At 47.3% G+C, this 24953-nt stretch overlaps 1 protein-coding gene across 3 annotated transcripts in view; it reads left to right on the top strand.

Annotated features, from left to right (window-relative positions):
* The window catches only part of LOC115207893 (SLIT-ROBO Rho GTPase-activating protein 3), a 123904-nt gene that overhangs the window by 80091 nt on the left and 18860 nt on the right, over positions 1-24953 (top strand). The window contains exons 9-20 of one of the 3 annotated variants that reach the window (XM_029775437.1): positions 223-420; positions 3793-3877; positions 7544-7571; positions 8763-8865; positions 9932-9992; positions 10650-10727; positions 13092-13226; positions 13923-14028; positions 15373-15600; positions 16434-16507; positions 21478-21658; positions 22401-22612. In XM_029775437.1, coding sequence (XP_029631297.1) covers positions 223-420; positions 3793-3877; positions 7544-7571; positions 8763-8865; positions 9932-9992; positions 10650-10727; positions 13092-13226; positions 13923-14028; positions 15373-15600; positions 16434-16507; positions 21478-21658; positions 22401-22404 — 1281 coding nt within the window. In that variant the 3' untranslated portion in view covers positions 22405-22612. Of the gene's footprint in view, positions 1-222; positions 421-3792; positions 3878-7543; positions 7572-8762; positions 8866-9348; positions 9380-9931; positions 9993-10649; positions 10728-13091; positions 13227-13922; positions 14029-15372; positions 15601-16433; positions 16508-21477; positions 21659-22400; positions 22613-24953 lie in introns of those variants that run through there. The other 2 variants (XM_029775436.1, XM_029775435.1) reach the window with 2 other exon arrangements.

Here is a 24953-nt window from a genome sequence, read left to right as displayed (position 1 = left end):
TTGTTATTTGGGGTCGATTTGCCTTTGAAATGGGATATGCCAGTGATCACTCACATTTGACCTTGCAAGTGGCATAGGATGCTTTTACTTTTGAACCCTGAAGCTAAAAAAGCGTCTATTACTGTCTTTTATGTTCAAAAAGACCTGGATCAGATGACTGAGGAGGAAATCCTGGTTCTTTTTGTTATAGTTTGAGTTGTTGAATCTTTGCCTTTGCTGTAGGTGAGGAAGACTCTGGACGCCACCATGCAGATGCTCCAGGACATGCTGACTGTGGAGGACTTTGATGTGTCTGATGCCTTCCAGCATAGCCGCTCCACTGAGTCCATCAAGTCGGTGGCCTCTGAGACCTACATGAGCAAACTGAACGTGGCCAAGAGACGGGCCAACCAGCAGGAGACAGAGGTCTTCTACTTCACTGTGAGTACCTGCCTGCTATACATAGCTGTCATACCTGCCTGTTATACATAGCTGTCATACCTGCCTGTTATACATAGCTGTCATACCTGCTTCTTATGGATAGTTGTCATACCTGCCTGTTATACATAGCTGTCATACCTGCCTGTTATGGATAGCTGTCATACCTGCCTGTTATGGATAGCTGTCATACCAGCCTGTTATGGATAGCTGTCATACCTGCCTGTTATACATAGCTGTCATACCTGCCTGTTATACATAGCTGTCATACCAGCCTGTTATGGATAGCTATCATACCTGCCTGTTATGGATAGCTGTCATACCTGCCTGTTATGGATAGCTGTCATACCTGCCTGTTATACATAGCTGTCATACCAGCCTGTTATGGATAGCTGTCATACCTGCCTGTTATGGATAGCTGTCATACCAGCCTGTTATGGATAGCTGTCATACCTGCCTGTTATGGATAGCTGTCATACCTGCTTGTTACACATAGCTGTCATACCTGCCTGTTATACATAGCTGTCATACCTGCCTGTTATACATATCTGTCATACCAGCCTGTTATGGATAGCTGTCATACCTGCCTGTTATGGATAGCTGTCATACCTGCCTGTTATGGATAGCTGTCATACCTGCCTGTTATACATAGCTGTCATACCTGCCTGTTTTGGATAGCTGTCATACCAGCCTGTTATGGATAGCTGTCATACCAGCCTGTTATACATAGCTGTCATACCAGCCTGTTATGGATAGCTGTCATACCTGCCTGTTATACATAGCTGTCATACCTGCTTGTTACACATAGCTGTCATACCTGCCTGTTATACATAGCTGTCATACCTGCCTGTTATACATATCTGTCATACCAGCCTGTTATACATAGCTGTCATACCTGCCTGTTATACATAGCTGTCATACCTGCCTGTTATACATATCTGTCATACCAGCCTGTTATGGATAGCTGTCATACCTGCCTGTTATGGATAGCTGTCATACCTGCCTGTTATGGATAGCTGTCATACCTGCCTGTTATACATAGCTGTCATACCTGCCTGTTATGGATAGCTGTCATACCTGCCTGTTATACATAGCTGTCATACCTGCCTGTTATGGATAGCTGTCATACCTGCCTGTTATGGATAGCTGTCATACCTGCTTGTTATTGATAAGATAATTATATAATAAAGGTAAATGAATAAAGAATACATTATTAATTAGTAGTTATGTAGCATGGGTAATGAATAATTAAAGTACTGAACGTTAGTTCCATAAGGTATAGTAGAGACCCGGAAGGGAGAGAAATGTGTGTGTGTGATTAGTGGTCCTAAGGGAACCGTAGACGTGTGTGTGTGTGTGAAGAGACCGGGAGTAGCCTTCAAGGTTCTCCTAATCTCGGTGGAAAGGAACAGGCAGCGCTGGATGGTGATTAACAGTGGTGGGAAGTCAGGGGAGGGATACTATTCACCTACTGTTTGTGTGTATGTATGTGCGTAGGTTATCTACTGTTTGTGTGGAGGTGTGTGCGTAAGCGGAGAGAGAGGATAAAATGAACTTCTTTGTTAATGTTGGGCAGAACGTTCTCTGAATAAACTGTACAAACCTTTTGCAGAAAGTTGAGTCCTTGCCTAATTATTCTTTACCCAGTGTCTTAGTCAAGGCTTTTATTGATTGTTAATTATTATCATGGGGATAAAATAATTCCCATGACAGTTATACATAGCTGTCATGCCTGCCTGTTATACATAGCTGTCATGCCTGCCTGTTATGGATAGCTGTCATACCTGCCTGTTATGGATAGCTGTCATGCCTGCCTGTTATACATAGCTGTCATGCCTGCCTGTTATGGATAGCTGTCATGCCTGCCTGTTATACATAGCTGTCATGCCTGCCTGTTATGGATAGCTGTCATGCCTGCCTGTTATGGATAGCTGTCATACCTGCCTGTTATGGATAGCTGTCATACCTGCCTGTTATGGATAGCTGTCATACCTGCCTGTTATACATAGCTGTCATACCTGCCTGTTATGGATAGCTGTCATACCTGCCTGTTATGGATAGCTGTCATACCTGCCTGTTATACATAGCTGTCATGCCTGCCTGTTATGGATAGCTGTCATACCTGCCTGTTATGGATAGCTGTCATACATGCCTGTTATACATAGCTGTCATGCCTGCCTGTTATGGATAGCTGTCATACCTGCCTGTTATGGATAGCTGTCATACCTGCCTGTTATACATAGCTGTCATACCTGCCTGTTATGGATAGCTGTCATACCTGCCTGTTATGGATAGCTGTCATACCTGCCTGTTATACATAGCTGTCATACCTGCCTGTTATGGATAGCTGTCATACCTGCCTGTTATGGATAGCTGTCATACCTGCCTGTTATACATAGCTGTCATACCTGCCTGTTACGGATAGCTGTCATACCTGCCTGTTATGGATAGCTGTCATACCTGCCTGTTATACATATCTGTCATACCTGCCTGTTAAACATATCTGTCATACCTGCCTGTTATGGATAGCTGTCATACCTGCCTGTTATGGATAGCTGTCATACCTGCCTGTTATGGATAGCTGTCATACATGCCTGTTATACATAGCTGTCATGCCTGCCTGTTATGGATAGCTGTCATACCTGCCTGTTATGGATAGCTGTCATACCTGCCTGTTATACATAGCTGTCATACCTGCCTGTTATGGATAGCTGTCATACCTGCCTGTTATGGATAGCTGTCATACCTGCCTGTTATACATAGCTGTCATACCTGCCTGTTATGGATAGCTGTCATACCTGCCTGTTATGGATAGCTGTCATACCTGCCTGTTATACATAGCTGTCATACCTGCCTGTTACGGATAGCTGTCATACCTGCCTGTTATGGATAGCTGTCATACCTGCCTGTTATACATATCTGTCATACCTGCCTGTTAAACATATCTGTCATACCTGCCTGTTATGGATAGCTGTCATACCTGCCTGTTATGGATAGCTGTCATACCTGCCTGTTTTGCCCTAAGATATGCATCCATGTCTCAGGGCAACTGCCTGTTATATCGGTTTCACACTAAAGTGACAAAACTAGCTGTACTACCATAGTCTTTTTCCCTGACTAAAAGGACCTTTAGTGTCAGTTTAGTGCACATCAAAGCCATCAGCCGTCACACTATTCCACAAAACACGCGTGCTTTGGAAATCACATGGAAATTAAATTATCCTTGGAACAGATTGAATTTGTGCCATTCAGAGTGAGACTGAATGTGTTCTCTGGCCTTTGTGGTGGATGGCGGGCGGCTCTGCCTGTTCCAGTCACATCCCATTAACACTGTTCACTCACTGACACTTTCATCTGGTCTGTCTGGGTTTGCAGAAGTTCAAGGAGTTCCTGAATGGCAGCAATCTCATCATTAAACTGCAGGCCAAGCATGACCTCCTGAAGCAGACATTGGGAGAAGGTAAGGGCCCTAAGTCTCTCCACCAATGATGTCATGTCTATAGACATCAATGTTAGTTCGACATCCCTTCTGTTAATGTTACTATTTCTTCTGGTCACAGTGGCGTTAATGACAGGCGCCAGGCCTAGTGTGTCAACCCCTAGCTTATTATGAGCCAGGGTTCCCTGGGAAAGGTGATGGGTCTGTAAAATGGCCGCCTTCAGGGGCAGTAGTGTTGTGGTGCGCTTATCTAATGAGGAGAGCTAAACCAGGCTGAAGAGCGAGGACACCATAGGGACTTGTGTCCCCTCAATGTGCAGTAGGGGTGAAACAGGGAAGAGGAGTTCAGTTCATATTCAAAGGAGAGGACTGTAAGTGCATCAAAGGTATCATAACGAAACATTATAACATCACAATCCCCTCTCCTCTCTGTATGTTGTGCTGTAGCCTCTAGGAGGGTCCTGGAGGAGTCTGGGTAATAGAGACCCCCGCCCCTCTCACAGAGGCCCCTCCCAGGGGGACCCTTGTCACCTCAGCCGTGAGCAGTTTACGCCCAATCAATCAGGCTGTCCCAGCTCCCAGCCGCACAGGCCTATTTCCACAGCTGCTGCTGCACCAGGGGTTCACCTAATAGAGAGGGACAGCAGGAGCAACCAGCTGGGGCCGTGTGTGTGCACAGCCATACTCACTCACTCACTCACTCACTCACTCACACTCAGTGTTTCCCCTAGGATTTATTTTCAGCAGTGGTGGCAAGGGTGGGTGCATTGCTACTATTATTAGCGCAATGACATGCTAGCTGTTCCCATAGACTTCCAGTCATAAAGCAAACGACAATCCATTTAAAAGTGTGTTTCGGCAGAAATACATAAACAATAACATCACGTTTTTTGCAGTGGTGGCAGCAATTTAAATGAATATAGGGGAAACACTGCACTTACACTTGCACACACACGCACACACTCCCCCTATTTCAACTCATACACACACACACGCACACACTCCCCCTATTTCAACTCATACACACATGCGTGCACACACTTGTTCAACATGGATTCTTGTCTTTCGTTTGGGCCTCCCTAATGCTCCTCTGTCATCTTCAGATCCCTATGAACTGATACCTCAGACAGCTTGAGTATGTTTTCATGTGAACATAGCCCACAGCTGGTTTGTTTGTGTGATTGTGGCTAGGAGCTAGAAACAGCGCGACCGTGTCTGTCTGCGCCATCTTGTTGGTCCAGTGCTGCTGCTGTGTGTATGGGTGTGACATACGGCGGCTGCACGTACCAAACATGTTTCATTATTGAGGTGATCAATCAGCCCTGCTCATTAAGCATGTGTGTGTTCAATCAGGCCTGCTCATTAAGCATGTGTGTGTTCAATCAGGCCTGCTCATTAAGTGTGTGTGTGTGTGTGTGTGTGTGTGTGTGTGTGTGTGTGTGTGTGTGTGTGTTTGTGTGTGTGTGTGTGTGTGAGTGTGTGTGTGTGTGTGTGTGTGTGTGTGTGTGTGTGTGTGTGTGTGTGTGTGTGTGTGTGTGTGTGTGTGTGTGTGTGTGTGTGTGTGTGTGTGTGTGTGTGTGTTATTAGTGACCATGGAGAATAGCACATGGTGCACACATCAGACCTAGCTGTATAGATTACTACAACACCATGTCAACATTGAAACTACTCAACATGGCTAGGACAGCTGCCATCCTGGAAGCAAAATCACAGATCTTCATCCATGAATATCTATAGTTAACGCAGGTAGAATTCACAGACGGTTTTAAAAAAAAATACACCATTGTGATGATTCATTCTCTATTATCAGGTAATGTAGCTGTAGGTTGATTTGTTGGTTTAGAATACTGAAACCTTGAGTTAGCAGCTTTTACATAAAGTATTCGGCTAATTTAGCAAAAGTACTTCAGTCACCAATTGCCCCTTTAATAAGCCCCGCCCCATAATTTGGGGCAACCGATCGCAATCGAATTAATAGCAACTGTTGTCAAGACGACACCTTGGACATGGTCACGTTTAAATCCCATGAAAGCCAGTGAGGGCTAGGGTAAACATTTGGAGTTTTCATTAAAAAATTATTGAATAGTGCACCAGGAGTACTTTCTACTGTAATTCCTGAAATGCAGAACCTGTTAATTAAGTATTTTTGGAATCCAGAATTATACTTTTGTTAGCTTCATTGTTTGATGGCTCTGCTGGTTAGCTAGCTCTCCATCTTACTAGCCACTTAATATAACTTGTTTTCTCAAATGTATGTTCATAACATTGCTATCTGCTGTCAACATCAGGATACGATTTGAAGGCACTAGTTAGCTCCAAAAGTGATTATAGCTTTGACTGTATGCTGACAGGTAATTACACAAACATCATTTTACCAGGTTCCCGTGAAGCAATTGTAATGATAGTCCACCACAACATATCCAAGAGTTTCCTGATTAACAAGGGGCAGTCTGTGTTTAATTTCATTGTGTATTAATAACACAGTTTGAGATCATTGTGAGACGATTTCACCAGTGGTTTAATGGGGAATTGGGCTTTCGAAAAGGTTGTCCAAGGTTGCAACAGTAACCAAAGAGGGCGGGGCTTAGCAAAGGGTAAAATGCTACTGTGTTCTTGCAGTTACAACGAGACACTTAAATCCTTATGTTTGGATATGAAATTAAAACTGAATTTGTATAGGCAGCCTGTGCTTTGCCCATGCTGGAGAAAGGGGGTGTAATTTCTGGGTTCATTGAGCTGAGCTAGGCTAGACTATCACTCACTGGAATGACTGGCAGGAAATGCACTGTTGTTTCTCCACATGAACGCTCCAGAGACCACACTGCTAGTCTCATCTACTGCCAACATTATGCATAGAGAAATGGGTCAGTCATCACTCTCGTCTCTCATTCTAAAGCTGATAGAAAGGGAACAACAGAATGCTGGAATAGTGTACTGTTAGAGCTTGTTGTACACAATGAGGCACATTCAGTCAATGCTCAATGGATTATATTTAAAAGACAAAGGGCCTTTCTCAACGCCAGCTAATAAACTCTATTTATTAACTATTGGCTGTTAAAGCTATGGTTAGTGGGAGGACCTTTCTGACACATACGAATAACAGTAATAAGGACTGACTGACTTCTTCATTGCCTAACCTATACTCAATGTCTTGTCTTTACCTGAGGCTCGACTAGCAAGGTTTGTTGGTTGTGTGTGCGTGTGTGTGCCTGCGTGTGTGTGTGCGCGTGTGTGTGTGAGAGAAAGACAGAGGGAGAACATTTATTTGTGAAAGTGTGTGTGTTTGGGTTGGGTTTGGTTATTTTTGCGTGCACATGTGCTACTGTGTGTGTTGAGACGTGCGCAGGGCTTCGGGACAAAGGGCTCAGTGAGCCGGTGCAGACATCGCTCAGTGTCACCAGTGTGAGATGCACCCCCAGTCCCCTTGCCTTCCGCCTCGTACCCAGAGCCTCTTTTCTTCCCTGAGGGAGCTGGCCTGCACCCTACAGGGTCCCCTATGAGGTTTCTATGGTGACAGCTCAATGCATTTGTCTCAAGGATGCTGTTGTCCCTAGACCATTCAGCTCTCTCTCAATAGCTTTGACTAGTCCCATGAAATCCTTCACTGAGCCCTGGTAGAGGAGCACGAGTTAGCCTGCGCACTGTGCATATTCGTAATGACATTTCTTTCTTGTTCTGTGTTTGCAGGAGAAAGGGCTGAATGTGGGACTACGAGGTAAGATGTCTTAAGATAACTAAACCATTTCAAATACCCTGCCTTTGACAGAACTACTCTCATGGTGCATACAATATAATATATATTATATGGTTATTTGATTTCAGTGGGTGTCTAATAGAAAATAAAGAAACAAACTACTGCAGATCAGATACAGTATGGAGTTCTCAGAGCATCTTGTTCACAGACATCCATTGTTTAATACTTCATTAACCTTATTGCCGGGAGTTAATACAAACCTAAGCATCATGTGTTGCAACGATGAGCCACAATGAGCAGAGTGGTTGAGGCTGTGTTTAGAGTTCCGGCTGGATGGCAGAGAGGAGAGTGCTGTGTGTCACTGATCTGTCCGTCTCTGGGACGGGCTTCAGGGCCGCAGTGCAGATGGATCAGGAATGCTGGGTAGCTGTGTGTGTGTGTGTGTGTGTGTGTGTGTGTGTGTGTGTGTGTGTGTGTGTGTGTGTGTGTGTTATAGACTGATCCTTTCTTTGTCAGTGGGCAAACGTACAAAATCAGCAGGGGATCAAATACTTTTTTCCCCCACTGTATTAATGAAGGAAATCCCAAGGTGTATTTTAACATGCTTTGTCATGTTATTCTAAGTTTCGATAAGGCTTAAATAAGTGGTCGGAATGCTACTTTGGTTTGCCCTGGCCGTGATGGGACTTGCCGAAGTACCACTGGTCTGCTAACCACACTGTAATTTATTCGTGAGGGATAACCTGAACTATCAGCCAGTGTGCTTGATTTTATTAGTTCTGGTTAATAATGTTTACATTATGCTATACATTAGGAGTCAAGTTTTCAGTACGTCAGTCATAGTAGGTTTTATAAGGGGCCCGAAGCCTCCGGCCATAGAGCCACTCAGGGACCTCCCAGCAGCAAGGCCTAGCGCAGACTAGCACTGCTTAGGGGTTAATTACAGGGCAGAGCCATCAGGTTTAAATAACACACACCAGTAATAAAACGTCTCGTTTTGGTTGAATTTTCAACATTTAGATGTGGTTCACTTCCTCCTGCCTACACACATTTCCTCTTGATAAACAGAGTACAGGGGGGCATTTGGGAAGGTGGAAGTCAGGGCTATTGAGAGATGATGTTTTCATACCTGCATTTCAGCCTTGCGTGTTCGTTGTACTGTTTCACAGCATATGGTGTTTTTGTTCCCCTCCTCACCCGCCATCTCCTCAGGCCCCCCACTCTCCCCCCTAAACCACAGAAAATGCGGAAGCCTAGGCCGCGCTCAGTCTATAACCATAAGCTGTTTAACGGCAATATGGAGGCATTCATCAAGGTACCCTCCCCCCCACACACACACTGGGTTGTGTGAATGAGCGACCCTGTGGGGCTAAAGGAGGAGGCCCGCTCTCCTTCTCTCTCACTCTCTCTCGCTCCTCCTGCTCACTGCTCTCCCTCATCCTGTAACCACTGTCCTTAACCTCCCCTCCACTTCCTCTGTTCCCTTGGCCCTGACGATGCACACAGACAGGGTGGCAGTGGGTTAGTGTCTCCCTATTCTTTCAGATGTAGCAGTAGCACAGATTCTCCTCTGCTTATCTTCAGACGTGAGGATACTGCGTATCATAGTCCCCATAATGGCTACACAGAGACCATCTCACTGCATCTCAAGCCCTCCCAGTGGCCCCTGACCTGTGCTTATCCTCCAGGCCTCCGAAGGGGGCTCTTTCTGTCTATCTGTCATCTGTGCTTCTCTAACTCTGTTGCCTCTCTGCCTCCCTTCCTCTGCACCTCCTTGCTGTGCTGCTTTCTGTCCCAGGGGAAGACGGAATGCCCGTACCCGCAACCAGGTACTATCAGCTTGGGGGTGGTAGGATGGGAGGTAGGGCGCGTGGCACGTTAATGTAGAGTGGGCCTACTGAAAACTATTACACAAATAGCTCTACATGCCTATTTCTGCTTTCCTCCACACGCAGTCGTACTAATGAGCTCCAATAGCATGTCACTGCTGCTCCACCTGTTTCATGACTGTTTGCTTGCTGTAACAGGGGGCTGTGAATAGTAATGATTTATATCTGTCATTTTAATCCTGATCATATGAATGTTGGTGGACACTGCTGTTTATGAAGCATCAGGAAGAGGTATTTGTTTCTTTATGGCAGGGTGCAGGGCAGGCCTAGAATAATCAATGCTCTGCCTCTTCTTTTAGTGTAATGTGAAGTAAGGCCTAATTGGTTGTTATGTACAGTATGCTGAAATGTTGTTTTTATTATGCAGTGCTGCTTCACATGAGCAACAGAATCTATCAATATGGACAGTATAGAATGTGTGGTTTTCTAGTCACTGTATAAGTGTCAGTCATCCATGCTTTGCTCTTACTATTGCCATGATTTATCTTTCAGGATTCAGGTCAACCTATTCCTCTTGTGGTGGAGAGCTGTATTCGACACATCAATTTGTATGGTAAGTCTACTAAAATCACACCTTACTGATGGCTTCTACCATTGGACTGTATTCAAAACGCCAGTAGAAAGCTGTGAACTACACTGTGAACTCTTCATATCTCATAACAGATGACAGAACCTCTGGGTAGAGGTAATCCATTCACTAAAACATCTCCAGGTGTTGAGACAAACCTGCTATGATTTAAAACCTCAGCCCCATGTGCTCTCAGCTTGAAAAACGTGACAGTAGCGTGGCAGCACATCACCCATAGGGACTTCTGACAGGACCCTTGGTCTTTGTTTACTAAATCAGTCCAATCTTCCCTTCCTCCCTCCTCATATCTTCATCCTTCTGTCCACCTCCACATCTGACTCCAGCCAAAGTGGTGTAGCCTCCAGGCCTGTAACCCCCGCCCCCGCCCCTCCCCCTCTTACCCCCCTAGACCTAATGAAACCCCCACAAACTGATTAGGGGTTCTCTAACAGAAACCATATGCGGCAGACCGACCGAGGGGCCCTCTCCTGGAAGAAGAAAAAACACACGTCCCGTCACGACTAAATTACATTTCCTGCTCTCTGTTGTGTGTTTTCTATTGGTCTTTCATATAGCGGCCGTTTGGGTGTGGGGATAATGGTGGGCTCAGACTCAGTATTATGTTTCTATGTGTTGTTGCAGGGCTCCAGCAGCAGGGCATATTCCGCGTGCCTGGATCCCAGGTGGAGGTCAATGATATTAAAAACTCATTTGAGAGAGGTAGGTCACCAGTGAGATTGGGGGTAACTGGTAATAGATTAGATTTCTGTTTGTCTCCTACAGCTCAGGATCAATAACATGACAAACCCATTGAATGTCAGACATACAGTAGATACCTGTTATTTTCTATAATATAAGATCTACGTGTAGCAAGCAATCATTTTTTTATTCAGATTTACAGTAATGAAGTCTTTATTGGTTCATTGTTTCACTGATTGTCACGCCCTGACCGTAGAGATTCTTATTATTCTCTATGTTTGGTTAGGTCAGGGTGTGACTCGGGTGGGGAAGTCTATGTTTTCTGTTTCTTTGTTTTTGGGCCGAGTGTGGTTCCCAATCAGAGGCAGCTGTCTATCGTTGTCTCTGATTGGGAATCATACTTAGGCAGCCTGTTTTCTTCCTGGGTTTGTGGGAGGTTGTTTTCTGTTTAGTGTCTGTACCTGACGGAACTGTGCGTTTTCGCATTTGTTATTTTGTTTGAGTGTGTTTATGAATAAAGTAATCATGGACACTTACCACGCTGCGCCTTGGTCCACTTCAACTACCACTTACGACGAGCGTTACAGAACCTCTCACCAAAAACGGACCAAGCAGCGTGGCCAGGAGAGTTGGACATGGGAGGACATCCTGGACGGCAAGGGATCCTGGACGTGGGAGGAGATCCAGGCCGGATGGGATTGCCTCCCATGGGAACAGGTGGAAGCAGCGAGGGAGGAACGGCGACGAGATCGGGAGTCACGGCAACGACGGAAGCCCAAGAGGCAGCTCCCCAATTTATTTTTTGGGGGGGCACACGGGGAGATTGGCGGAGTCAGGGTTGAGACCTGAGCCAACTCCCCGTGCTTACCGTGGGAACATGTGACCAGTCAGGCACCGTGTTATGCTGTGATGCGCACTATATCTCCAGTGCGCATTCATAGCCCGGTGCTCTCTGTGCCTGCGCCCCACATTTGCCGTGCTAGAGTGGGTATTCAGCCAGGACGGATTTTGCCGGCTCAGTGCTCCTGGTCTCCAGTACGCCTCCTCGGTCCAGGATATCTTGCGCCAGCTCTACGCACTGTGTCGCCAGTGCGCCTTCACTGCCCAGTTCGTCCTGTGCCAGCGCCCCGCACTTGCAGGGCTAAAGTGAGCATCCAGCCAGGACGGGTTGTGCCAGCCCTACGCTCCAGACCTCCAGCGTGCCTCCACGGCCCAGCATATCCTGCGCCAGCTTTACGCACTGTGTCGCCAGTGCGCCTTCACAGCCCAGTTCGTCCTATGCCAGCGCCCCGCACTTGCCGGGCTAAAGTAACCATCCAGCCAGGACGGGTTGTGCCAGCCCTACGCTCTAGACCTCCAGTGCGCCTCCACAGCCCAGTATATCCTGTGCCTGCTCCATGCACCCGGCCTCCAGTGCGTCTCCCCAGTCCGGTGAGACCTGTTCCAGCTCCACGTACGAAGCCTCCAGTGATGATCCATGGCCCGGAGCCTCCAGTGGTGATCCATGGCCCGGAGCCTCCAGTGGTGATCCATGGCACGGAGCCTCCCGTGATGATCCATGGCCCGGAGCCTCCCGTGATGATCCGTGGCAGGAAGCCTCCAGAGATGACCCATGGCGCGGAGCCTGCGGCGAAGATCCACGGCACGGAGCCTGCGGCGACGGTCGGCGGTCCGGAGCCTCCGGCGACGGTCCGGAGCCTCCGGCGACGGTCGGCGGTCCGGAGCCTACAGCGGGGGTTCCCAGTCCAGAGCCTCCGGCGACGATCTACGGTCCGGTTCCTCCGGCAACGATCCAGGGTCCGGAGCCTCCGGCGACGATCCACGGTCCGGTTCCACGAAAGTGGGGGGAGCCCCAAGCGGAGGGGGATCTGCGTCCCGCACCGGAGCCTCCACCAAGTGGAGATGCCCACCCGGACCCACCCCTATAGGTTCAGGTTTTGCGGCCGGAGTCCGCACCTTTGGGGGGGGGGTACTGTCACGCCCTGACCGTAGAGATCCTTATTATTCTCTATGTTTGGTTAGGTCAGGGTGTGACTCGGGTGGGAAAATCTATGTTTTCTGTTTCTTTGTTTTTGGGCCGAGTGTGGTTCCCAATCAGAGGCAGCTGTCTATCGTTGTCTCTGATTGGGAATCATACTTAGGCAGCCTGTTTTCTTCCTGGGTTTGTGGGAGGTTGTTTTCTGTTTAGTGTCTGTACCTGACGGAACTGTGCGTTTTGGCGTTTTTTATTTTGTTTGAGTGTGTTTATGAATAAAGTAATCATGGACACTTACCACGCTGCGCCTTGGTCCACTTCAACTACCACTTATGACGAGCGTTACACTGATTCAGTTCTGTTGCAGTGGTCAGAACTAATAACTCTACTCTGCTCTATTGTTTGGCTAGGTGAAGACCCATTGATTGACGACCAGAATGAACATGACATCAACTCAGTGGCAGGGGTCCTTAAGCTGTACTTCAGGGGCCTGGAAAACCCTCTGTTCCCCAAGGAACGCTTCCTGGACCTCATGTCTACTATCAGTGAGTAGACTCTAAAGCCCTACCTTATACTGTTGGTCAATGTAGTAAATGTGTTCAGGGTAACTGAAACCCTACAAATCTGGGTGGTGAAATAGCACCATTGGGGCTATGGTTACAGTACATGCCTTTTGGATTATTCCCCGTCCGTCACTGAGTAGAGATTGAGTCAGAATAGAAGAGAGAGAAGCCAACCTCCGGCTCCAAAGATACATCATCAATCCCCACCACAACACCCTAATCACACTGCTTTATGGGAGGGGTAAGGTAGGGACGAGAGGCACGCAGCGCAGCACATGGAAACAATCTCAACACCACGGCTGTCTGCCTGCCTGTGATTTAATAGAAACCCAATAGGAAGAGAGGAGCGAGGGGGCCACAACAGTCTACTAACTGAGCACAGCTTTGCCGTATTTCCCCTTTGTCCAGATAGCCCAGTCTCTCAAATCACCATATTCTCTGGTTTAAACGAGGTGGGGATATCTACTAATGATAGGAGTGTTTGTGTTGTCATTACTGTACCCGCAGTATGACTGCCAGGCCCCTGAGAAGGTTGGCTCATTCTGTATATTCAGTAGATCATGGTGGTGTAATGGAGCATAAAGTTGCCCTATATTAATATGGAATGTTTTTATTTTCCTCCCATTCATCTCAGTGCCAGGTAGTGTTATGACACTCTCTGATCCTCCTCTGTTTCAGAACTGGAGTCTGGAGCTGAGAGAGCGCATCATGTCCAGCAGATTATTGTGACTCTTCCTCGCACCGTTATCATCGTCATGAGATACCTGTTTGCTTTCCTCAATCAGTAAGTCGGCCGTATTGACATAAGTCACGTTTTACCGTCCTCTGTTTTTTAATAGTCCCTGTACCAGACTACCTATACACTAAGGACATACAGGATGGGGTAAAAGTCTGAAATTATAACTTTTAGACACATTTGAGAGTCTTGGGGAATAGAAAAATCACTGTATTGCACTAAATCAGCAAGACTTATGAATCTCTGCTGCAGCAGTCAGAGGAAATGGCATTACTTTCCAAAGAATTGAACAGCCCTACTGTTCACGTCCTATTTACCACCGCGTCTGTCGGCAGAGCTTTAGAACATATTTATGGGCCCGCTTGGAAAGTCATCCCTCAGCCCAGTAATATACCTGCCCTGTTTTATTGGGCTGTTATTTTATACTCCTTTTGCTTGGTTCCCCTGCAGAACAAAGAGTTTGATTCCACATCCTGACTTTTACCTCCGTGTTTGATACCCCCCCGCCTCAGACAGAGTTTGGCTCTGGGCCAGCTGTAGGTCTTTACTGCTCCACTCCAGCTCCACACCACTCTGCTCGGATTATGAGCCCCTCTTAAAGCAGATGAGTGTGAGGATACTGTAGGCCTGCTACCTAACTAGGATGCTGCTGGAAGGAAGGAAGGAAGGATGGATGGTCTCACTGCCCCCTAAACCAGGATGGCTTATTAATATTGGCTACTATTTGGGGCGGCAGGTAGCCTAGTGGTTAGAGCGTTGGGCTAGTAACTGAAAGGTTGCTGAAACGAATCCCTGAGCTGACAAGGTAAAAATCTGTTGTTCTGCCTCTGAACAAGGCAGTCAACCCACTGTTCCCCCGTAGGCTGTCATTGTAAATAAGAATTTGTTCTTAACTGACTTGCCTAGTTAAATAAAGGTTAAATTTAAAAAAGTATATATAACAACAAAAAATCGTCCTGTTAAGCTGTGAAGTTAGAAGGGCAGGCTTGTTAAAGCTGGATAGGTGTGAGAATCTAGGTGACAACTAAACAGGGAGACTGAGGAATGTGCTAGGTAAGCTGGGATGTTAAGGTAAGGGGGTTTAAGGATGTACTTACTAAGCTGTGGTTGATGCCAAGCCAACATGGAGCTGTCTTTAGGTAGTAGAGGAGATGATGCAGATCTCAACTCCATGTAGAGTCTAGAGTCCAGACTCAACCTTATTTATAGAAGACAACTCTATAAGCATTTTGGAAGCGTATATATTCTATTGGCAAACAAATAACTATAAGTACGTTTAAAATGGAATCACCCGTCACCCGCCAGATATTCACCCGCCAGATATTCATCTCTTAATGTAAACACGACCTAATTGTTCACCCCACTCACTCAAACCTCGTCCCTTCCATCCAGCCTGTCCCAGTACAGTGATGAGAACATGATGGATCCCTATAACCTGGCCATCTGCTTTGGTCCCACCCTGATGCCCATCCCCGACGGACAGGACCCTGTAGCCATCCAGGCGCACGTCAATGAGGTCATCAAGACCATCATCATCCACAACGAGGTCATCTTCCCCAGCCACCGCGAGCTGGACGGGCCGGTCTATGAGAAGTGCATGACTGGAGGAGAGGAGTACTGGTGGGTAGTAGATAGCCCTGGGAGGACAACACCTTTAAGACAAGCACTGAAGACATACAGTATGGCTAAGGCTAAAGCAGTAATACTGTAACTGGTGTAACCCTGGGTTTAGCAGCAGTACAGTAAAACTGCTGCTGGTGGATCGAGCATATGGTAGGATCTCAGCCATGCAACAGCTACATTATGAGCCTGCTTGATAATGTGGTGAGAAGAGGGGAATTTAGAGTGCAGTAGAGATGAAGATGCTGGGAGTGCATTAACACTCCTATCGGGTGGTATTTTCTTCAGCACATGCTTTTACAGACACTGCTTAGATATAATGCCCTAAGATAATTACTGTTATTTAGTAGCTAGAAATGTAAAATGGTATACATTTACTTAAAGAGCCAATCTGTCTGGAAAGATACATTATGGTAACTATTTAAATTGTCTTTTCTCTTTCTTGCCTTTTATCCCATTTATCGTGATACAAATGCTCCAAAGTAAATTTAGAACTGAATATTTCTAGTGCACAGACTCCAATATTACTGCTTGGGAATGTTTTGCATATCAACACTCACAGGGATGGCTTACAAGCCAGCATGTATAGTTAAATTAATACCTTACCTGGAGCTGGTCCAACTAACATGTAGCTGATACTTCCTGGAGAAATATACTGATATAAATGCCCCCTAGTTCAAATAATAATTTACTTTGGAACAGATCCAAGTATGACCTGTAACTCATCTTTCCTGGAGGAGGCATTCGTTTAGATGAGTTAACCTACGCATGTGTTGTGGGTGTGTCTGAGTTTACCATTGATTGACTGTCCATCTCTCTCGCTCTGTCCACAGTGACAGCCCCCACAGTGAGCCAGGCACCATCGATGAGGCTGACAATGGGACTGAGCCACACACCAGTGAAGACGGTCAGTAACACGGGGTTCCTTTACCTCTTCAGACACTGGTGCCCTAGAGGAGATGTTTGGGTGATTGACTAAGATAAATGTGTAGCAGCTAGCTGGCTACACAGCTAACCTTAATCAAACAGTTGGCTGTTGCAGAACTCCAAAAGCTTGTGTTGTTTCCCTCGCCTTCTGTTGTCTGCCGTTTCACTAGCTACTCTCTATGTTGTGTTTGGTTTTGTAATTGAATTGCTGTTTAGCCATGTGGTCATACTTTACACTACTAAAGTATGACATAACAGCATAGTCTGTTCTGCCTATGTTAAAGATGGAGGGTTGGTTGTGTCTGGTAGTCCTGCTGTCTGTCTGTCTGCCTCCCCAGGCAGGTACCCTGCTGTGTACTGCAGCACTGTAGTTCTGTGTCTGGACTGGACCTCCCATTATAATTGCGATACGATACAAAAACAGCCAATGTACTGTAGCCGTGGGTTAACGTTCAGCTTAATATATACAGGATGTAATTCATGCAATGAATAGTAGATGCAAAGTAGCTAGTTCAGTATTAAAGAGGTGAAGCAGACCAGGGGCAGTGATTTATCTATGTACTTCTAGATGTCTCCCATAGAGACGGACAGATTGACCTGTAATATCAATTACAACAGCAGATGAATCATACATTTCAGCTGATGAGCCCTTGATATAAGGTTGTAAAAGTTTGTTTTTTAAAGTTGTATGTGTTTGTTTCGAAGCCAGAGGTATTTCGTGTGATGGTTGGATGGGCTCAGTATGAATGTGATCTGGAGTGTAAGAAGGCTGTGTAGATGGAGTTGCCCTGAGCTCTGACTGACCTTATTCTGTGTGTTCTTTAGACTGAAGGAGAGAACTAGGCACAGCTCAGACTGTGACAGCTTAGGGCTGCAAAGGAGCACATCATGCTTGAAGGCGGAGACAAGGTTGTGTGTACATTGTTGGCAACCCCCACCTCTCTCATCTCTATGTCTCTCTCTCTCTCTACACCTTCGCTCGTAGCTTTCTCTCTCTCTCCCCTTGTAGCGCCCTCTCTCTCTCCCCTTGTAGCGCCCTCTCTCTCTCCCCTTGTAGCGCCCTCTCTCTCTCCCCTTGTAGCGCCTCTCTCTCTCTCTCCCCTTGTAGCGCCCTCTCTCTCTCTCTCTCTCTCTCTCTCCCCTTGTAGCGCCCTCTCTCTCTTCTCTCCCCTCTCTTCTCCCTTGTAGCGCCCTCTCTCTCTTTCCCCTCTCTCCTCTCCTCTCTCCTCCCTCCCTCTCTCCTCTCTCTCTCTCTCCCCTTGTAGCGCCCTCTCTCTCTCTCTCTCTCTCTCTCTCTCTCCCCTTGTAGCGCCCTCTCTCTCTCCCCTTGTAGCGCCCTCTCTCTCTCTCTCTCTCTCTCTCCCCTTGTAGCGCCCTCTCTCTCTCTCGTCTCCCTCCCTTCTCCTCTCCCCTTGTAGCGCCCTCTCTCTCTCTCCTCTCTCTCTCCCCTTGTAGCGCCCTCCCTCTCCCCTCGCCTCTCCCCCCTTTGAGCGCCCTCTCTCTCTCCCTTAGCCCCTCTCTCTCTCCCCTTGTAGCGCCCTCTCTCTCTCTCTCTCTCTCTCTCCCCTTATAGCGCCTCTCTCTCTCTCTCTCTCTCTCTCTCTCTCCCCTTATAGCGCCCTCTCTCTCTCCCCTTATAGCGCCCTCTCTCTCTCTCAAATTCTCTCTCATCTATCTTTCTTCAGCAATAGTAAACAGGTCCCATGGGACTTCCTCCTTTGTGCCTTTGTATTTTCCTGGTAGTCCTCATAGCCCTGACAGAATAATTGGGCTAACATTAGTCAGTCACAACACCAGAGATACTGCTGTATCTGCTGGCTCTCAATGGTCAGGCCCAATCATAGTGCTGTATGCTAGGCTAGGGTAACAATATCGGGGAGAGCCCCATCTGTAGTGATGGGTGTGTCAGTAATGAGTACTGACACCCTCCCCAGCCCTCTGAACCAAACAGCAGAACAAAGGCTGACTGCCCCACACTGCATGTGGAGAGCTGGGAGGAGAGTACAGAGGCACAGCCAGCCAGGGCAGGGCCCTTGGCGCTGGATCGTGGTCTCCCTCTGTTTAATTAGTGTGCTTGGAGAGAATGAGAGTCACATGGTCCTGTCTTGGCTCTTCTTAGACCTGAGGCGATACTGCCCTCCACAGCCCGGCCCTCAAAATGAGTCTGGAGACATGGTCGCCCAGCAAGACACAACCACACTTTCTACTTGAAGCTAGAACTAAAGGACTACATGAATACTATATAAATCAGAGAACCACAAAGTGGGCCTAGTTTGACTGTTGTGGCCTTCAGCTTGTATGTTGATTCTGAGTATTTGTTCTTTATTGGAGAACAAAATAGTCATATTGTGATGATCAGACATACAGGTAACTACCAAAATAAACTTAGTGACTTAATAGGGCGTTTGGCCACCACGAGCCATCAAAACAGCGTTAATGCGCCTTGGCATAGATTCTATGAGTGTCTGGAACTCTATTGGAGAGATGACACCATTCTTCCACGAGAAATTCTATCATTTGGTGTTTTGTTGATGGTGTTGGAAAACGCTGTCACAGGCAGTTCAATTGAGTTGAGATCTGATGACTGAGATGCACAAACACACCATTTAAAACCCCTTTGAGACCCCTCTTTTAAAGCCATGATAGCCAAAATAAGCATGATGGGATGTTAATTGCTTAATTAACTCAGGAACCACATCTGTGTGGAAGCACCTGCTTTCAATCCACTTTGTATCCCTTATTTACTTAAGTGTTTCCTTTATTTTGGCAGTTACCTGTACATGTGTTATTGTGTTTCTGAGGAAGAGAGCGAGAGCTCTACTTAAATGGTCTAAAAGCCTCAGGCTGAATCTACTCTTGGAACGAGAGGGACAAAGAGAGACAATGATACCCTGTCTCTGTCCTTCTACCTCGCTCTCTCCCCTCCTCTCTCCTTCTCCTCTCTTTTCTTCCTCCCTCACTCTCCCTGTTTCTGTAGGTAATTTCACCCCTGGATGGAGCTCCTAATGGAACTGATTGGGCTTTCTGGTTGGTTTGGAGATTTCCTGCTGGGAGACAATTTATTTTATACATGTGCTTAACCCCGGCTGACTCCTGGTCTGGCCCGTAGAGACACAATGAGGTGTGGCTGTAGTACCAGTGGCCAAGGCCATCCTGCCACACACACACACACACACACACACACCCTCCGCCCGGTCAGGGAAATCTGACACCCTGGGGACTAGCTTAGATCCCTTTAGCATTTTGAACACTCACTACATGTGCATATCTCTATGGGACATGTCTCCAAGCAAAAACGTGTTTCTCTAGGTTGCGTGTGTCCCAAGTCATCAGGCTCTTTGTGTGATTGATATCAGCTGGGACGCAGGGTGTGTGCGTGGGCATGCATCCGTGCGTGGCAATACCTCCCCCTCACCCGTCATACACCCTCCCCTGGCACCGTCCCTGTGGGATAGAGGGCTTGTCGCAGGGACCAGTCTGCTAATCTCCTCTGGTCCAGTGTTGAATGGTGACTGATGTTTGCTTACGGACAACTAAAGCCTGTACTTTTGTGCGTCTGTTCTCTCAAGAGGCTAGCAACAGCGTGAAGGTTGGTTCTTCTGGCTATTGGTGTGTGCTCAGTGTGTGAGTAGTTTGGTGTGTTGGGGCCCATAATGCCATTAAAGGACCAAGTCATTGGATTGTCAACCAGTCTATTAGCTGTTAGGATAGTAGTGTTCACTGATCAGAATACAGTGTTACCCTTGAGCAGAGTTGTGATGTCCTCATTGGTGGCACTGGTGTTGATTGCACAGCAAATTTTCCAGTTTTAAATAAACACTGACAGTGTTACATTTAACACTGGGCAGGTGTCTATACAGGTCCACACTTTTCAATGTTAAATTAACACTGCTTAGTTCTGATGCTGTTACACTTTGTCAGTGTTAGGGAATTAACACTTTTAGGGTTATGCAATAACAGCTCATGTAATATTTTTAACCATTACGCAAAGACGTCCGTATCTCTTGACAAGGTCACTTGTGTTGGATTAAGGACATTTGTTAGTGACAGAGACATGGTTGTTGAAGTCATTCATTTTCAGTACTGTGGACTTCACCAAGTGAGTTCCTACTGGAGGCGAATGTTATCATTCAAATTAAACTCTTTAGGACACTACATTAAATATCGTAAGGCCTGCTGTGTTAGGAACCTCCTGGTTTACAGGCCACATCAGGACTGCAAGTCACATTATGCTGGCTTGCTAAATCTGATAATGATAGGCATGGTTTTGATGGGAATGTTTTACTCTCCGCAGAATAAAACTGACACAATCACACTCAACACTGGGGTTCTTTTACACCAGAGTGAATCAACACCAGAAATGTTACACTGAAAAAGCAACCCTAGATAACACTGGCCAATTTGCTTTGTGGAACTCAATGACAGGTTATCATCAACTCACAACAATGCTTGGAATCTAAGTGTGTCACTCTAAACAGTTTAACCATCCCCTCTGTTAGAGAAAATTGTTTATATTGTAATGCTGCATCTCATTCTATTTCTCTTCAACTCAGATATTCCCTCTTCTCGCTCTTTGTCTCTCAGAGACTTCTGTGTCTTTTGAAGGTCTGAACAAACTCAGCCATTAAATTGAGCCCCCAGGCAATCACAACTCTCTACTGTACTCTGGAGTTGATCACAGACCACGAGGCCTGAGGCCATTGTCTGAGAACATGAAGACATGCTCTCATTGTTTGGCCACATGGTTTAGATCTTAGTAATTAGAGCAAGGGGCTCCTTATTTCTATTAATGAACTCAGTGAAGCAGCTGGATTGGGTCACACTCATACACAGGTCAGGCTACTCTGTCCACACATCTCAATGGGGTGTGAGATATGTTAAAACACCTGGAAATGAAGCTGGTCCAGGTTGTGACTGATGTTTCTCTCCCTTTGTTCTTTATTTCCACAGAGGTGGAGCAGATTGAGGCCATAGCTAAGTTTGACTATGTGGGGCGCACCCCCCGGGAGCTGTCCTTTAAGAAGGGGGCGTCGCTGCTGCTGTACCACCGCGCCTCTGAGGACTGGTGGGAGGGCCGGCACAACGGCGTGGACGGACTGATCCCACATCAGTACATAGTGGTGCAGGACCTGTGAGTAACAACCATTCATAAACATGAACTTCAGCGATGGATGAAGAGCAGTTTGACAATAAATCTGTAAGACAGTCAATTCTGTCAGACAGGCAGGAAACAGTCAGTCAGTTAATCAGGTGTTTTCCTCAACAATTATCCTTCTCTAAAGTGATATAAACCGGGGAGTAATTTCAAGTGGCAGGTGTATCAAAAGCTTTCTCTTGTGTTTGATGTCATTAGCCACACACCAATAACACTCATGGAAGATCCTTGACTGAATATCACAAAGGCACAGATAAGTAATTCAAATCATGCCTGATATGTTAGCTCAAAGACATTACACTGACAATTGTACCTTTAGTGGTAACACTTTTAATTAAATGTGAATTTGATGTCAGTCAATGAGGCAGAAGTAAAGATGCTAAAGAGAAGGCCAGAGCGTGCTTTAAGTTTACAACTCGAATGAATTCATTGAAAACACCCTCAGATAGTAATTCCCGGTATAAATTTACACAATCATTTAAAAGATGAGCCACTTCGTATACAATTATAGCTTTCTTGTGAAACTGTTCTCCACTTTCTCCTCCCTCCTTAATCCTCCACCTCCTACCCCTCCCTCCCTCCTTTCTGCAGACGACTTTGTCAATCACTTTGAAAAAAAAGGTTGCTATCCACTCCTCATTCACTCAGCCTGAGTCCACTGATCCCACTCACACAGAACTACCCTACGCCTTGACCTCTTTCTCCCCTCTCTCTCCAGATGAAATCCTGCGACTAGTGATGTCCGGCTGCCCAACAACCTGCCCACTTGACCTCATCCCCTCTTCGCTTTTCCAGACAATCTCTGGAGACCTCCCATTCCTCTCTTCCTTCCTCAACTCATCCCTTACAAATGGCTGCGTCCCCTCTGACTTCAAGATGGCCAGAGTTCGCTCCCCTCCTCAAGAAACTTGACTCCTCTGATGTCAAACTACAGACCAGTATCCCTTCTTTCTTTCCTTTCTAAAACACAGTCTGCTGTCTCTGACCAACTCTCTCGATATCGCTCTCAGAATGATCTTCTTGACCCTAATCAGTCAGGCTTCAAGGCGGACACCGTAAACCATCAGATCCTCATCCAAACCCTTTCAGGGTTGGGCGTCTCACTTGACAGGTCGTTCCTACCTGGCAGGTAATTTTTACCAGGTGGCGTGGAGAGGATCTGTGTCTGCACCACGTGCTCTCACTACTGATGTCCCCTAGGTAGTGCTGAGAGATTAACAGAAATTTAGTTGACCAACGTCAGTTCAATTACTTTAATTGCATTTAGTTTCTCGAAATCAAATAATTCACTAGATAAATCAAGTCAAGAACTAAGGGAGTTTTCATTAAACAAATATTCAACCTAGTTCAGCGCAGAAACGTGGTAATTAACTACAATGACCATAATCAATTGTGCCTTTTTCTGTCTTGGGCAGAGATGGATACACTTTTAAGCCTGTTACGTTAGATTAGATAACCACAGACCGCATGAGAGAGGAGTGTACAGAACACCAAGATGAAGGGGTACAGACAGTTTGTGAAGAATGCCTTATTTACTTTGAAGAACTAGTAAAATGGTTTGTCAGACAGCTCTGCAGCATGTGTCAGACGATTCTAGGAGTGGTGGTTGGAGTCAAGCGCAGAGAGCAGAGGTAAAGTATACGGTCTTTTATTTTCTCCGGCAACAAACTGGTCACGCCAAAACAGAAGGGCGCGTAATAATAATGACCAACCCAAAACACAGGGCAAAACGGTCCGAAGAGAGAAATAAGACGTCAGCCAGCACAAAACACAAAAAATACAAAAGCATCCAAAATACAACCAGCGAAGCAACTACATTCACAGGGCCCACCGTCCTGAGTGGACAACATACAATCCCGCACAAAATCCCAACTGAAAACACACATTAAATAAGTCCCCACTAATGACATACACAAAACAGGTGCGGAACAGACAGACAAACTAAACGAAACTGAAACAACGATCGGTGGCAGCTAATAGGCCGGCGACGACGACCGCCGAGCGCCGCCCGACCGAGGAGGGGCGCCACTTTCGTTGGATCCTGTGACAGTAGCCGCGCGCCGACGCCGGCCTCGGGGACGGCCCGGAGGGCGAGGCGCCGGCCGATCCGGTCGGCGACGGTGGAAGTCCAACAGCATAGGGGGGTCCAGAACGTCCGCCGCCGGAACCCAGCACCTCTCCTCCGGATCGTACCCCTCCCAGTCCACGAGGTACTGCAGGCCCCCTACCCGACGTCGGGAGTCCAGGATGGCTCGGACTGTGTACGCCGGGCTCCCCCCGATGTCCAGGGGGGGCGGGGGGGCCTCCAGCACCTCACTGTCCTGCAGCGGACCAGCTACCACCGGCCTGAGGAGAGACACATGAAACGAGGGGTTAATACGGTAATACGAAGGAAGTTGTAACCTGTAACACACCTTGTTTATCCTCCTCAGGACTTTGAACGGCCCCACAAACCGCGGACCCAGCTTCCGGCAGGGCAGGCGGAGAGGCAGGTTCCGGGTCGAGAGCCAGACTCTATCCCCCGGGTTAAACATGGGGGCGTCACTGCGGTGGTGGTCAGCGCTCTCCTTGTGTCGTTCGCTCGCCCTCCTTAAACATTCCTGGACCGCGTTCCAGGTCTCCTGAGAGCGCTTGACCCATGCCTCCACCGCAGGAGCCTCCGTCTGGCTCTGTTGCCATGGCACCAGGACCGGCTGATACCCCAGCACCACCTGGAAGGGTGACAGATTAGTGGAGGAGTGGCGCTGAGAGTTCTGGGCCATCTCGGCCCATGGCACGAACTGCGCCCACTCCCCTGGCCGGTCCTGGCAATATGACCGCAGGAACCTGCCCACATCCTGGTTGATGCGCTCTACCTGCCCATTACTCTCGGGGTGGAACCCCGAGGTCAGGCTGACCGAGACCCCCAGCCTCTCCATAAACGATTTCCATACCCTGGACGTAAACTGGGGACCTCGATCAGATACGATGTCCTCGGGCACCCCATAGTGCCGGAAGACGTGAGTGAACAGGGCCTCCGCGGTCTGCAGGGCCGTAGGAAGACCGGGCAAAGGGAGCAGACGGCAGGACTTAGAGAACCTGTCCACAACGACCAGGATCGCCGTGTTCCCCTGAGACGGCGGGAGATCCGTAAGGAAATCCACCGAGAGGTGAGTCCATGGCCGCTGTGGAACAGGGAGGGGCTGTAATTTCCCTCGAGGTAGGTGCCTAGGAGCCTTACACTGAGCGCATACTGAACAGGACGAGACATAACGCCGGACATCCTCAGCCA

The sequence above is a fragment of the Salmo trutta genome, chromosome 14 (genome assembly GCF_901001165.1).
Source record: "Salmo trutta chromosome 14, fSalTru1.1, whole genome shotgun sequence".
Classification (NCBI taxonomy): Eukaryota; Metazoa; Chordata; class Actinopteri; order Salmoniformes; family Salmonidae; genus Salmo; species Salmo trutta.
The sequence above is the reverse complement of the archived record's forward strand: the minus strand, read 5'-3'. Positions and strand labels throughout refer to the sequence as shown.